The sequence below is a fragment of the Emys orbicularis genome, chromosome 3, assembly GCF_028017835.1.
Source record: "Emys orbicularis isolate rEmyOrb1 chromosome 3, rEmyOrb1.hap1, whole genome shotgun sequence".
Classification (NCBI taxonomy): Eukaryota; Metazoa; Chordata; order Testudines; family Emydidae; genus Emys; species Emys orbicularis.
Window position 1 is genome coordinate 110,422,466 of NC_088685.1, and position 13,675 is coordinate 110,436,140.

The following is a 13,675-nucleotide window of genomic DNA, read 5'->3' on the forward strand; positions in this document are numbered from 1 at the left end:
AACAAATAGCCTTAGAAACACTCATTCTTCTCTTCTCACTCAGTAATATCATTCATTTCTGTCTGAAGTAATTAGAAGTTAGATATGCAATGGTCCCAAATTGAGAGACTTGGATCAATCCTCTGTTTCAAGAACTAGTGAAAGCACCTTAAGCTATTGACATGGCTGTGAAATAAAAGCCCAGATTTATTCCCAGGTAAAGTACTACACTGATGAAATCATAATGACATTTCCTGTTTTAGGTTGTGCCCATTCAGTAGAGTCAAGGTGGTCACAGTGTTCTTGGCATTGCTTTTCAGAGAAGTCATTCGTATGGCAGAGGAGCTGAGCAGATAACTGGTGGATCTCTCTCGATGAGATTTCCTCTTGCAGCAAAGTTGACTGTTGAAATGTCTCCTAAAGCTCTCACTCAGAAAATACAGTGCAAATGGGTTGACGCAGGAGTTGCAGAAACTCAGTACTCGGGCCACTAAGGTAATGATCATATGTCCTAGCGATGGGTCGATCTCACTGTAATTAAAGGACCGGTACATGTACAATACATGGTTAGGGAACCAGCAGATGGCAAAACAGCCAACGAAGACCAGAACAATTTTTGCCAGACGCTTTCGAGTTTCCATCTAAAATGATAAATCAACAGAACCCAAATTAACAACACAGAATAGAACTAATCCACATAACAGACTGTTTAATTAAAACATGTAACATTTCACTTTACATTTCACTTTACAATAACTCTAACAATGAATTCAGATAAGATCAATAAAATTACTCCCTTTAAGGGCTAAATTACTTTTGCTATCTCATTTGCTTTCATTTCTCATTTACAGTTCACTTTCATTAACCAATCCTCAGCTGCTGGCAGCTACAATAGATAGACTGGCCTTTATATATGGGTTTGTTACATAGATAATTACACCGAGATGGACTCATATTCCAAGTATACATTGGCTTTCAGTCACCACAGTAAGCTGGTAGAATAGATTCCTTTGGAACATATCTCAACACTTGGCTAATTTGACAAAAGGTTTGAAATTTAGAGACATTATTAGTCTGATGCATGGAGTTTTAGCTCTGCAATGGTACTTACATCCCATTATTTCCCTCTGGGGCTGAAATGCCACAGTTTGTACCATTCTCTTAGGAAATCCCCAGAACAGGTGCTCTTAGCACTCAGTGGCGTCTCAGCTGCAGACTGAGGTAAAGGGTCTGGTAAAGCATCCAAAGTAACACTAGAGAAGCAGTTCCCAATTGCATTGCTGTAGAATAGTGGGAGTTGCAGGCCACCTGTTCCTCAGAAGATATTTACAGGGCTAAACGTGGGGGAAAATAAGATTTAAAACAGGGAGATTTTTGAGATAATGCTAGACCTGGGCCCATGCCTATGAAAATTTTTATATAATCCTAGGCCTATACTAGGTATGTTATAGCTTTTGTGCTTTTATTTTAAAATGTGTACAGCAGACAAATTTTTCACCATACAAGTGCACTGCAAATAGCTTACCTGTCTTTTAGAATGCTCACTATATTCTCCAGGGATATTGTGTGCACTCTTAATTAAAGTCTTAGCAATATGATAGTAGTAGATACTAATGATGGTGAGAGGGATAAGGAAATATACTAAGAATATCAGCACAGAGTGGATCTTTGGGTGCATGTCATCTGTCTTGGGATACGGTATGCATGCCCTGAAACTGACATTATCTGTGCCATCGATTTGGGCCACTTCAGAGAAAACTGCTTCAGGAACTGCTAACATCATGGAGATTATCCAGATGGCGAAAGCTTTAAAACACGTCCACAGAACTGCATTTGATGTTTGGATATCCATGGGATTTACAATTGCTTTGTACCTGGAGAGGAGCAAAAATAATTAATTAATAATAATAATAAACATTCTATGTCTGATGCATAAAGGCAATACAAGCCTTTGATTAAAGTAACATGTAACACTTGAATTTTTCTGATGTGATGTGTCATAGATTTACATATAATCTATTTTTACTACAGTATACTGTATTTATTAATGTATATTACTTTTGCCAGGATTGATAAATGAACAAACAGTATAGGATACAAAAGGCAAACACTTATAAAAGAACAGGAATATCATTCCACAGTAAAGTAAAAGAAAAGAAAGAGAAATAAAGCTGGTCAGGATTATTTTTCACAAAACTGGTTCATCAAAACTAAAATTTTTGGCTGGAAAGGGTTGGTTTGAATAAATTTCTCAACTCAAACATTTTTGAAAAAACAACACATTTTGAACTTGTTGAAATGTTTCAGTTCTACATTATCAAAATGAAAAATTCTAGTTTTCTGGTTCATAACAATCTTAAGTTAATTATAGTAAAAAAAATAAGAAATAAAAAATCTTCAAAAGCAAAACAAAACTTCAGAAATTATTGAAATGAAATGGTTTGATTGACCCAAACTGATTTTTTTTTCCAGATTTTTAGTTTTTGACATTTTGAATTTGTCCCAATTCAGGATGGGAATTTTTTTTGAAATCTTGAAAATTCTCACAGGATGGGAAAAATGTTTCCCACCCAGCTCTAAGCAGAAGTCAACATATACCTAAGTGAATACCAAGGGCTGGATTGTGGCTGCATCTAACTCAGCCACACAAGGGAGTAGAGTGGAGTGAAGCTGTGACCCAGTGGCAGATTAGCCACTGGGCCGAGGGGTCTCATGCCCTGGGGTCCCAGCCAATTGGGAGGCCCTGGAAAAATGGCCTCCCCAGCACCCCAACCAGCTCAGCAAACCAGTGTTCCTGCTGGGGGGGGAGAGGGATCAGGGCACAGGGGCTTGCCCCACTCCGCCTGCCCGCCCAGCACTCCTGCCAGGGAGCAGGGGAAGACTGCACCCTGACCATGCTCTCCCCCCAGCAGGAGCACCAGGAAGGTGGAGTAGGGCAAGCCCCCGCGCTCGGACCCTGTTCCCCCCAGCAGAAGCATGGGGGGAGGGGGGAATGCAGATGGAAGGGGTGGGGAGGGGCCCCCAATTATTCTAGCACCCAGCACCACAGGCTGCATTAGATGTCCCTAAACTGCAGACCCAGGCACAGAAGGGAAAGCAGGAGCTAAACATCCAATGTTCTCCTGCACTGTGAGTGAGTGGAGGAGGAGAGGTTGAGAGATGGCTCCACTCCCCTATGTGCCAACCTTCAGAGCTGTCTGGAAACCAAGGGAGGAGTATGTTATGCCATGTATTATTATTATTTTATTAATCATGTTTATTATGGTAATACCTAAGGGCCAATCAAGAGTAAGTTCTCATTGTGCTACACTCACTTAACAAACAGAGTAGTAAACAGTGTCTGCCCTGCAGAGCTTACAGTCTATATAGTGCTGTAGCAGATTCCTAAGCCAATGCAAGAGAGAAGCACTGGAGGAACTGTTCCTCAGAGGAAAGTTTCTGGGGCACAATGTTTCCTGCAGCAACTCCTGTGTTTGGAAACCTTCTTGTTCTATACAGAATTTTTCTGTCTCCATCATGATAGCATAAAGGATCTCCATTAACCTGAGTCCCAGATTGTCAAAGGTTTTGAAGCTCCTAACTTCAGTGGGATACCTTTGAGGATCTGGGCATCAGGCTTAATGGAAATCTTTTATGCTATCATGACGGAGACAGAAAAATTCTGTGCAGAACTTGAAGGCTTCCAAACACAAATTGTGACCTTATTAGTCAACAATATCTTTCTTAGTTCTGTCTTCCTTGATTTCATTATACAAAGACAAACCATATGTTTCATTTTATGATTTGATTGAGCCAACATTGGGTTATTACATCTGCCAATTTTTTAAAAAACATTACATTTTTTTCTGTGGAAACCATGTGTTGTATTAAATTCAATTCTCTCTCTCTCTCTCTCTTTCCTGACAGGACATTGAATTATTATAGCTGCAGCCACACCACCTGCAACTGTGGTCTTGTCAGCTCTCATCAGTTATACCTTTGAGGACCTGAAGCTTACTGAGCACCCTCTGCTTGCGCTGTTTTCAGTATTGTATTCTTTCCTTCCTGCCTACAGCATATGTATGCACAGGAAGACATATAAAAGTTCAGATATTATCAAAATATGACTCCGGTACTGGGAGTAGATCTGAGTGCTAAAAAATGTTTCACTTCCTTCTGACTATTTTCCTTCTCCTCCCCCAACAACTTCATCGTTCTCATTGAAGCTGGTTGGGGAAAATATTTTTAAAACAATGAACCAAATTCAGTGTTTGGATGTGCATATAAGGCTCCCATGAATACAAGTGCAGAATTTAGCCTGGTGTTCAGTCCTTTTCCAGTGCTATGAAAGTATGGGAGGTTATCGAAAAGTGTCTGCATGAAATGATTGAAATTTGGAAGGGTCAGCACGGATTTATGCCATATTTGCTCTATGAGTACTCATGGAGAAGTTCAGAGAAAAGAGACAGCAACTAAGTGAGGTCTTTATGGACTTGGAGATGGTGTATGATCATGTACCACAATAATTAGTTTGGCAGACTTTGTGACAGAAAGATGTGCTGGAAGGATATGTCCTTCTTATCTAGGATATATATGATGGAGTGACTACCATAATCAAAACCAAACATGGCTACAACTGAGAATTTCTAGTAAATGTTGTCCTGCATCAGAGTCAGTGTTGAGACCTTTTTTGTTTTTGTTGTTTTTGTTGTCTTGGATGTGACAAATGAGAATATACGAAGGGAGTCACCTTGGAATATGCTGTTTGCTGATGACTGTGAGATCCTGCAACCAACTTTGAACAGTGGCAACACAGTTTAGAGTGAATGTTGGTAAGACTGAGGCTGTGACAACTGATCGAGGAGGACCTGCCATAAAGGTTATTACAAGCAAAGAGCTTAAAGTGGAATAATTTAAATACCTAGGATCAATGGTTACTGGCAATGGTACCTTCCTGAGTGATGCCTGAGATCATACCAAAGCTGCTTGGTGCAAATGGTGGGAGATGCCTCCAGTTTTTTGTGATAAAAAGATACCAACAAAGTTAAAAGCTAAAGTATGTAAAACTGCAATTCAACCCATCCTAATGTACGAAACAGAGACTTGGCCAGCAACAAGAAAAGAAATCAGTATGCTCTCCACCATGGAAATGAAGATGTTGAGATAGTCAGTTCCATGATAGAAAATGAAATGAGGTTGTGAGAGGCCTAATGCAGGTTGCCCCAACTGAAGACAAGTTGAGGGAGGTGAAGCTATGTTGGTATGGATATGTCCAGTGGAGACCTGAGAGTTATGTTGGTAGGATGGCCTTTTCAATGATTGTGGATGGAAGCTGACCAAGGGGGTGGCCAAAGACTCAGAACATGGACTGGATCTCAGCAGAACTTAGAACAATTTTCATGACAGCCAGGAGTATAATCATGAGTTTTGGAAGAAGGCTTTAAAAGTTGCTAAACTGGAACAGGGAAGTAGCAAGAAAAAAGAAAAAGAAGTCTCTAGTCCTTACAGCTAGACCACCACTCCAGGCATCAGACTTCCTGACCACTGCTGTGCTGCTCTGCACTGCACTGCGTCCACTTCCTGCCACACACACTGTACCCTGAAATGAAGCATGTCTAAATGCCTTTTGGGTATAGCTTCACAGCTGGACTCGGTTTTTCTCTTACAAAGCCATCAAATCCACCATTTTCAGGCAGCTTGTCAGCCATCAGGAAAAGCAGTTTTCAAAGTAGCAACCACAATGACAAAACAGAAATATCCCTTTTGCTTTTCTGCAAATTTGGGGTGTTTCTTTCCTTGTCTGTTTGCCACCAGTGAGATCTGTTTCATGGACCTGCAGCACTAACAAGCAGCCTTGTCCAAAACATGATGCCAGATTTTCTCAGTACTTCTAACACTGAGATGACTTATTTGCTTAGGCCTTTATCCTGCACCTTTGAAGTCAGGGGGTGTTTTACTGTGCAGGATTAGGGCCTTAAAACTACACCATGTAATCTGCATAGAAATCAATTGAAACGAGGACCAACGAAGTAGTCAAAGGAGAGTGATCCTCACATCAGAAACATCCAGTTCAGGGTTACGTTCTAGAGACAAGCTCCATCCACACAAACTGTTCGACAGCAGGCTGAGAAGTATAATGAAAACCATTTGTCTGTACCTTACAAAAGAAAATCCCTTCAAGCTCTTCACAAAGAACCATCATTAATATTGTCCAGGAATATGGAACTACAGGGATTTCCTTTACTTTTACTAACAATGCTGTGGACCATATAAGTAAACTCCTGTAGTAAAGCCAAACAGTTACATGCAATGTCCTGTGTCAATAGGACATATAGGCTCTCGTGCCTTACATATACACAGTGCTAACACACCACATCCTCAGCTGGTGTAAATCAGCATAACTTCATTTGTTGTTTGCAGTGGTGTTGTAGCTATGTTGGTTCCAGGATTTTAGAGGCAGTGTGTGAGGTAATATCTTTTATTGGACCAACTTCTGTTGGTGAAAGACAAGCTCGGAAGATATCACCTCACCCCCCCTTGTCTCCATAATTTCATTGACGTCATTGGGGCTATGCCTCTTTATACCAGCTGAGGATCTAGCCCAAATTGAGGTGTTATGAACTGATTTCTTTCTATAAAGGCAAGCACCGATACTGCCCTGCAGTTATAGAGACAGCTGGATCCCCCAGTTATGAAAAGAGTGAATGTTTTTGCAATTTGAAGGCGTTTGTAAAAACATAGATGACGCAATCTGATTACATTGCATTCCTGCTACTTTTGAAGCAGATTGAAATGCAGATTGTGTTTATCTGAGAATTTCAGAGATGTTAATGGTGCCAACTATTGACTTGAAAAGAAAAGGTGGTGATAACTGAGATGTAATTTAAAGCTGATTATTGCAAATTGTTGTCATATTACTGTGATTTGTATTGGATTATGTTTTAAGGCTATTGGGGAAGTTTTCTGGTATAACTGACTTAGCCACAGAGCTTCCATTTTAAGATAACAGGACCAGTGCTTAGCCCACAGGTAATCCCCCAAAATGTCATCTGCCATGCTCATCGCTCTACTGGAATTTTACTTTGAGTGTGATTATGTTAGGTTTGAAATATAAGAAGCCATTGTTTAGCTTGACAATATAAATGGTCATCAGGAGTCTAAATACAGAACTAAGGTGTTGTAACTCAGCACTTTTTACAAAGAATCAGTGTCCAGTAGTAGATCATGCAGAGAAATTTTATACCAGGAGGGTGAAAAGTAAACCCTCTAAAGCAAATCCTGCTTTCCTTACATGAGCAGCTGCATGGACTTAATGAGTCTATTTGCCTGAGTAAGATGAGCAGAATTTGACTATTCAGTACAGGAGAAAATGACCTTATTCATATGATGGTCTAGTGTCCTGGGAAGTTCTTTCAGGACACCTGCAATGTCCCAGTTTTTCATAGAATCAGTTTATCCATTTGGTGCTGTTTGTTTTTTAACAAAAATAAAATGCTTTTTCAAGAGATATCCCTTTGCTGAGTAGAACTGGCTCTGCATTTACCGTGGAATGATCATTCAATGTTATGATAAGCACTAGGAGTGAAGAGAAATTGAATGGGTGAGTGGAGACATGATTAAAACTGTTCATATGCTCAAAGTGAATGTCAGTGACATGTGTTCAGTGTTTCATGATAAGTTTCTGGGGAAACAAATTCTGCCACTCCAAGAAATTAGGGGTGTATTAGGAGCCTATATAAGAAAAAGACCCAAAAATCTGGACTGTCCCTATAAAATCGGGACATCTGGTCACCCTAACTACACCTGTTGGATGATTTAAATTTCTTCAAACCCCTCCATCACACACTCAGTGTGCCAATGGAGTTTAGCACAAAAAAAGTGTAGAAAATAATTACTTTTTGCCTCCACTCCATGTTTTTAAGAGAGACAGACTTGTTTAGGAGTATGTGGGTACCTCTGAACACAGACTTCTAGTCAAGGTAAATCTTTTACTGTTAGTTCCCCACTTATGAAAAACTGATGTTTTATGTACCATAATTTATGGGATACAGTCCATAAGACAATACTACCTGCAAATGCTGACACTGTGACATGACATTACTCATGAAAATACCACTTTCTGTGGCCTATGTCTCATAAAATGACCTCATGGTCCGGTGTGTATGCAAATATTTAAGGATACAAACCCAGTACCTGCTATGAGATATTTTGGTGCCCACCACACGCTAGTAAAGGACTTTAGCACCACTGCTGAAAGACCTCATCCTAATTTTTTAATTGGGTATCTGACAATGTAAGAAATAATAGAGGTATAAACTGACTCAACAAGCATTTTGTTTTCTATGATAAAGTCAGAAACCAGCACTGAACTCATATATTTTTAAGGTTATATAGAACTGTAGTTGTCTTTCTCTCCATTTCTACATCTACTTATACATAGTTCCAAGAAATGCTACTTGAAGCCATAGAAGATTAAAAGTAATATTGTATTGAATAGCTGAGCTATTCAAATCTCAATAATGATGTAAGGTGCTGATCCAGCAAAGCACTAAAGCAGGTTCTTAACTGTAAGCATGTTCTTAAATGCTTTTGGATTGGGGCCAAAATGATTATGGGGCTTTGCTATTAAAATGTAGGAGTTAAAATGCTGGCTCTAGTGTAGTCAATGATAAAAAACTTATTAACTTCAGTGGAGCCTGAATTTCAACCATGACCATTATTCAATTATCCTAATAGCCATCTAATTAGTGCTTTCTTTTGGTCATGCTTTTAAACAAGAAGAATAAGTCACTCCGTATGTATGGTGATAGAACTCAATTTATGCTTGGTCTAATTCCATTGATTTCAATGGAGTTACACAAGGGCTGCATTTGACCCTCTGCACTTTAAGCATTTGTTAAAAAGAGAAAAAAAAATCTAGAGAAAGCAGCAGAATTATATTTGATCACAATATTAGAAAAATGTGACCATGCAAAAAAGTATGAACTATAAACAGTAGCCCATGGTATTGTTAAAGGAAGCTGAAAATGTTGGGCTGGATCTTTAGCTGGTGTAAATCAGCATAGCTCCATTTACACTTCCTGAAAATCTGGTCCATTATCCTTAACTAACCTAATTGACTAACCTAAATGCCTTCTATGATGAGATAACTGGCTCTGTGGATGGAAGGGAAAGCAGTGGACATGTTATTCCTTGATTTTAGCAAAGCTTTTGTTATGGTCTCCCACAGTATTCTTGCCGCCAAGTTAAAGAAGTATGGGCTGGATGAATGGACTGTAAGGTGGATAGAAAGCTGGCTAGATTGTCGGGCTCAATGGGTAGTAATCAATGGCTCCGTATCTAGTTGGCAGCCAGTATCAAGTGGAGTACTCCAAGGGTCGGTCCTGGGGCTGGTTTTGTTCAATATCTTCATTAATGATCTGGAGGATGGCGTGGACTGCACCCTCAGCAAGTTTGCAGATGACACTAAACTGGGAGGAGTGGTAGATATGCTGGAGAGTAGAGATAGGATACAGAGGGACCTAGATAAATTAGAGGATTGGGCCAAAAGAAACCTGATGAGGTTCAACAAGGACAAGTGCAGAGTCCTGCACTTAGGACGGAAGAATCCCATGCACTGCTACAGACTAGGGATCAAATGGCTAGGCAGCAGTTCTGCAGAAAAGGACCTAGGGGTTACAGTGGACGAGAAGCTGGATATGAGTCAACAGTGTGCTCTTGTTGCCAAGAAGGCTAATGGCATTTTGGGCTGTATAAGTAGGGGCATTGCCAGCAGATCGAGGGACGTGATCTTCTATTCGACATTGGTGAGGCCTCATCTAGAGTACTGTGTCCAGTTTTGGGCCCCACACTACAAGAAGGATATGGAAAAATTGGAAAGACTCCAGCGGAAGGCAATAAAAATGATTAGGGGGCTGGAGCACATGACTTATGAGGAGCGGCTGAGGAAAATGGGATTGTTTAGTCTGCAGAAGAGAAGAATGAGGGGGGATTTGATAGCTGCTTTCAACTACATGAAAGGGGGTTCCAAAGAGGATGGATCTAGACTGTTCTCAGTGGTAGCAGATGACAGAACAAGGAGTAATGGTCTCAAGTTGAAGTGGAGGAGGTTTAGGTTGGATATTAGGAAAAACTTTTTCACCAGGAGGGTGGTGAAGCACTGGAATGGGTTACCTAGGGAGGTGGTGGAATCTCCTTCCTTAGAGGTTTTTAAGGTCAGGCTTGACAAAGCCCTGGCTGGGATGATTTAGCTGGGGATTGGTCCTGCTTTGAGCAGGGGGTTGGACTAGATGACCTCCTGAGGTCCCTTCCAACCCTGATATTCTATGCTTCTATGATAGAATCCAGACACATTGAAACTTGTTTTCTAGGCATTTTGCAGATATAATTGTTTCTAATCATCATGCAGTACAGGAAGTTTCTACAGGAAGTTTACATGGAGAAAGATCATGGGAGCCCAGTATTCTACAAGGGACAAGATACAAGGTACACATTTGTTTCACTAAAAGGAAGAGGTCACCAGTTTTCTGAAGAAAATATTTATCTGTAACAGAAAGGTCAAATGAAATACAAAGCACAGTTAGAATAGATGTATATGCAATGAGTACCACTGTAATATCCAAACAAGGATATTAATTGACCCCCATCCACAACAAGTCTCAATACTCAAATATCATACTGTTCAGTCCATGGTGACTTATGAAGTCAACCTTTGTAATATTTTATTTTCAGAAATCACCATTACTGTAGCACGTCACTTGATGTAGGGAATTTCCAAACTTATGATTACTATTAATTACACCCTCCCTTTTGCTCCTCATTCTAGTTTCTCCCAACTCCTTTTATACAATCCAAATAGTAAATGTAGGCATACTGTTAAAAAAACTCTGACTATTTTACTTTGTATGTTTAACCCCACTGAAGTTTAAAGGGACAAATTTGATCCCTTTTTCCTCCTAAAGCTAAAGAAAGACAAATTCACAAATCTCTCCTTAGGTCTGTCTGAGTATTTTCTGTTGAGTCTCATGGCAATGATAGACCAGAAAAACTTTTAGTTACAATGTAGTAAAATGTACAAATACTTTAAAGGATATCCGTGAAACGAGTATGTTTACTGTGCACCAAACTAACCATGTAGTAAACTACAGTGGGGCCCCTGTAACTTCTTTGGAGATCAGTCCAGCATTCCTTAAGTATGAATGCCTTCCATTTAGTTCAATGGGAGCTTAAGGTCTACAAAAGTGCAGGATAGGGTTGAAAGAGTTCTCTCCAACTCCCATTAAGTCAAGACTCTCATTGACTTTAATGAAAGTTGGACTGTGTCCAAAAGTAATAACGACTCAGTCAACTGAAGTCTATGGAAGTTTTTGCTGAGTAAAGACTGATGGATTGAGATTGGTAATTATTTACCAAGTGAATAAATCCCCAGTAAATTAAAAGATAATCTACAGAAGAAAAGAAGAAACACAGCTGTCAAATAATATGCTTGGCTTTATCAGGGAAATCACTCTCATTTCTACTATGCATAATACAATACAAACCTGTAAAATGTTAAAGGAACCACCTGTAATAAAAATATTTTATGCAGTCAAGACATAGTGTGTATTGCTGTTTTCTAGGATGTCAACACTAAAATATATGCAGTCATCATGACTTCAGCATTATTATTACTTTCATGCATCTTTATGAATATAACAAGGATACAAAACTATATGTATAATAATACTGAATTTATGATGACTCCGAAGTTGTATCTCAAAAGTAAAATAAATGAAACTTGAACCACTATACCACCGCCACCATATTTCACTGGTGATTTTACAAATCTCTGATTTGCAAATATATTCCTTACGTATCATATAAAATATCACAATAGCACTTTTTAAAATGAAAGAATATTTTGCGTGTCCACTTTCATATATAAGGCAGTTTGAGGTAAATTCCTAAAATCAGAGTGTTACATTCTCCTTTAAGGATCTTTCACAAATTGCAGTCAAAGATACAAAACATGAATATAGACTGAATGCTTTATACAAAAATAATAATATAGGGCCTGATTCAAAGCCCACTAAAGTTAATCTGACTTTGAGGGGCTTTTGGATCAAGCTCTTAGATGAAATTAGACTCTTTGGCAAACTGGCTGAAAACCTGAAATAAAATTGTTTTATACCCTGAAGGAAAAAGTTAAAACAAAAACAAAACAACAAAAAAACAACAACAAACTTGTGTTAAAGCTAAAGATATTTTTTCCAACACAAACCTTTATCAGTGTTATACATTACAAGCCAGTCATGCATGCACATGCTCAGATAAAACTCCCACAGAAGTCAGTGAGAACTTTGCCTGAAGGAGTTCAAAAACTTTCATCTGTAGCTGAAGAAAAGTGTTCAAAACAGGAAAAAAAAAAGACAATGATAATTTAAAGGATGTAGTCAGTCATTTTGCAATACTTTTGTCATTTAGGGCCTGAGCCTGCAATCCCTTCCTTATTCAAGCAAATACTACACCTGGGAACAGTCCCAGTGGAGTCAATAGGGCTACTCACATGAATAATACCTACCACTGTGAGTAAGAATTGTCAGACTAGGACATGAGTGATGGTAGAAAGAGAAAGTGTATTTTTCTTTATCTGCTATTCCTCTACAAAAGTTTGAAAATGTTAATGGAGCTGATCCAGTAGCCTTGAATTCCTTGAATGGTTCTCTTTAAATCATTTAGCAGAAAGAGATGCAGGAATAAGCCCTTTCCTCTTTATGTGTTGGAGGAAAGAGTGAGGGAATTTGTTTGTTGTTTTTTCTGTATGTTTGGATTGGAGATGAAATGGGTATCGCTGTTTTGGGCAACAAAATCAAGATATAATTCAAGGGCATGTCAAAACAGAACATTCTGTTGCACCAGCATTCCTATGGTACCAGCTAGTTGCTCCTGTAGAGCAGAAATTTCTCTCTCTCACACACACACACACACACACACGATCTCTAGGCGTATTGCCATCTTACCTGTCTGCACTCAGGGCGGTGAGAGTGAAGACGGACACGCCCACCGAGGTGAGCTGGATGGCCGGGATGAGTTTGCAGCCCACCTTCCCGAACATCCATTCCTCGAAGAGGTAGCTGGAGGCATCCACCGGCATGCAGGTCACCAGCAGCAAGAGGTCTCCGGCGGCCAGGCTGGAGATGAAGATATTGGGCACGCTCCTCATAGCGCTGTTGGAAATGAAGATCTTCACCAGGGTGATGTTGCCTAGCAAGCCCACGGTGATGATGAGCAGATAAAGCGAAGGGATCACACAGCGGATGATAAACATCGCCGTGCCCCGGGAAGGGGCCAGGAGGTCTGTCTTCAGCACCACCCCTGGCACCAAAGCATTGCTGACATTTCCTCCTGCGGGCTGCACGGTAAGGTTGAGGGAGAGCTCCCCAGCCATCCTCCCAGCTGCGGAGATACCAACTGCAATGGGAAAGAGCAAAAGGATTTGTCTCTGAGTCAGCAAAGAAAATTTTGTTCTTTCTTTCTTTCAAGTTTTCTCCCACCAAAAACGCAAAGGAGGGATTGTCTGCGGGCAAACGCTGAAGAGTTAGAAGAGAGAAACCTTCAGTTGTGCCATTTCTCTACCCAGAGCCACTTCTTCAGGGTCAGAACAGTCTCTTGCACATTGGGAAGATGTGGGGAACTAAACGAGATCCAGAACGCAGTTTTCTGTTTGCCTTAATCATCA

At 40.0% G+C, this 13,675-nt stretch overlaps 1 protein-coding gene across 1 annotated transcript; it reads right to left on the bottom strand.

The window, feature by feature from the left end:
- Positions 1 to 218: 218 nt before the first annotated feature.
- On the bottom strand, positions 219 to 13,384 carry NMBR (neuromedin B receptor). Its single transcript, XM_065401906.1, has 3 exons — positions 12,957 to 13,384; positions 1,505 to 1,853; positions 219 to 620 (listed from the first exon to the last, which is right to left on the bottom strand). The coding sequence occupies exons 1-3, from the start codon at positions 13,382 to 13,384 to the stop codon at positions 219 to 221; spliced, it is 1,179 nt and encodes a 392-aa protein (XP_065257978.1).
- Between the last annotated feature and the right edge of the window lie 291 nt (positions 13,385 to 13,675).

Excerpts from the sequence above, each read along its gene's own strand:
- NMBR (XM_065401906.1), bottom strand. The coding sequence starts at position 13,384 with ATGGCTGGGGAGCTCTCCCTCAACCTTACCGTGCAGCCCGCAGGAGGA. Across the intron at positions 1,854-12,956 it reads ACCGCCCTGAGTGCAGACAG|GTACAAAGCAATTGTAAATC; the intron begins GTAAGATGGCAA and ends GCTCCTCTCCAG. Across the intron at positions 621-1,504 it reads GTGAGCATTCTAAAAGACAG|ATGGAAACTCGAAAGCGTCT; the intron begins GTAAGCTATTTG and ends TTATCATTTTAG.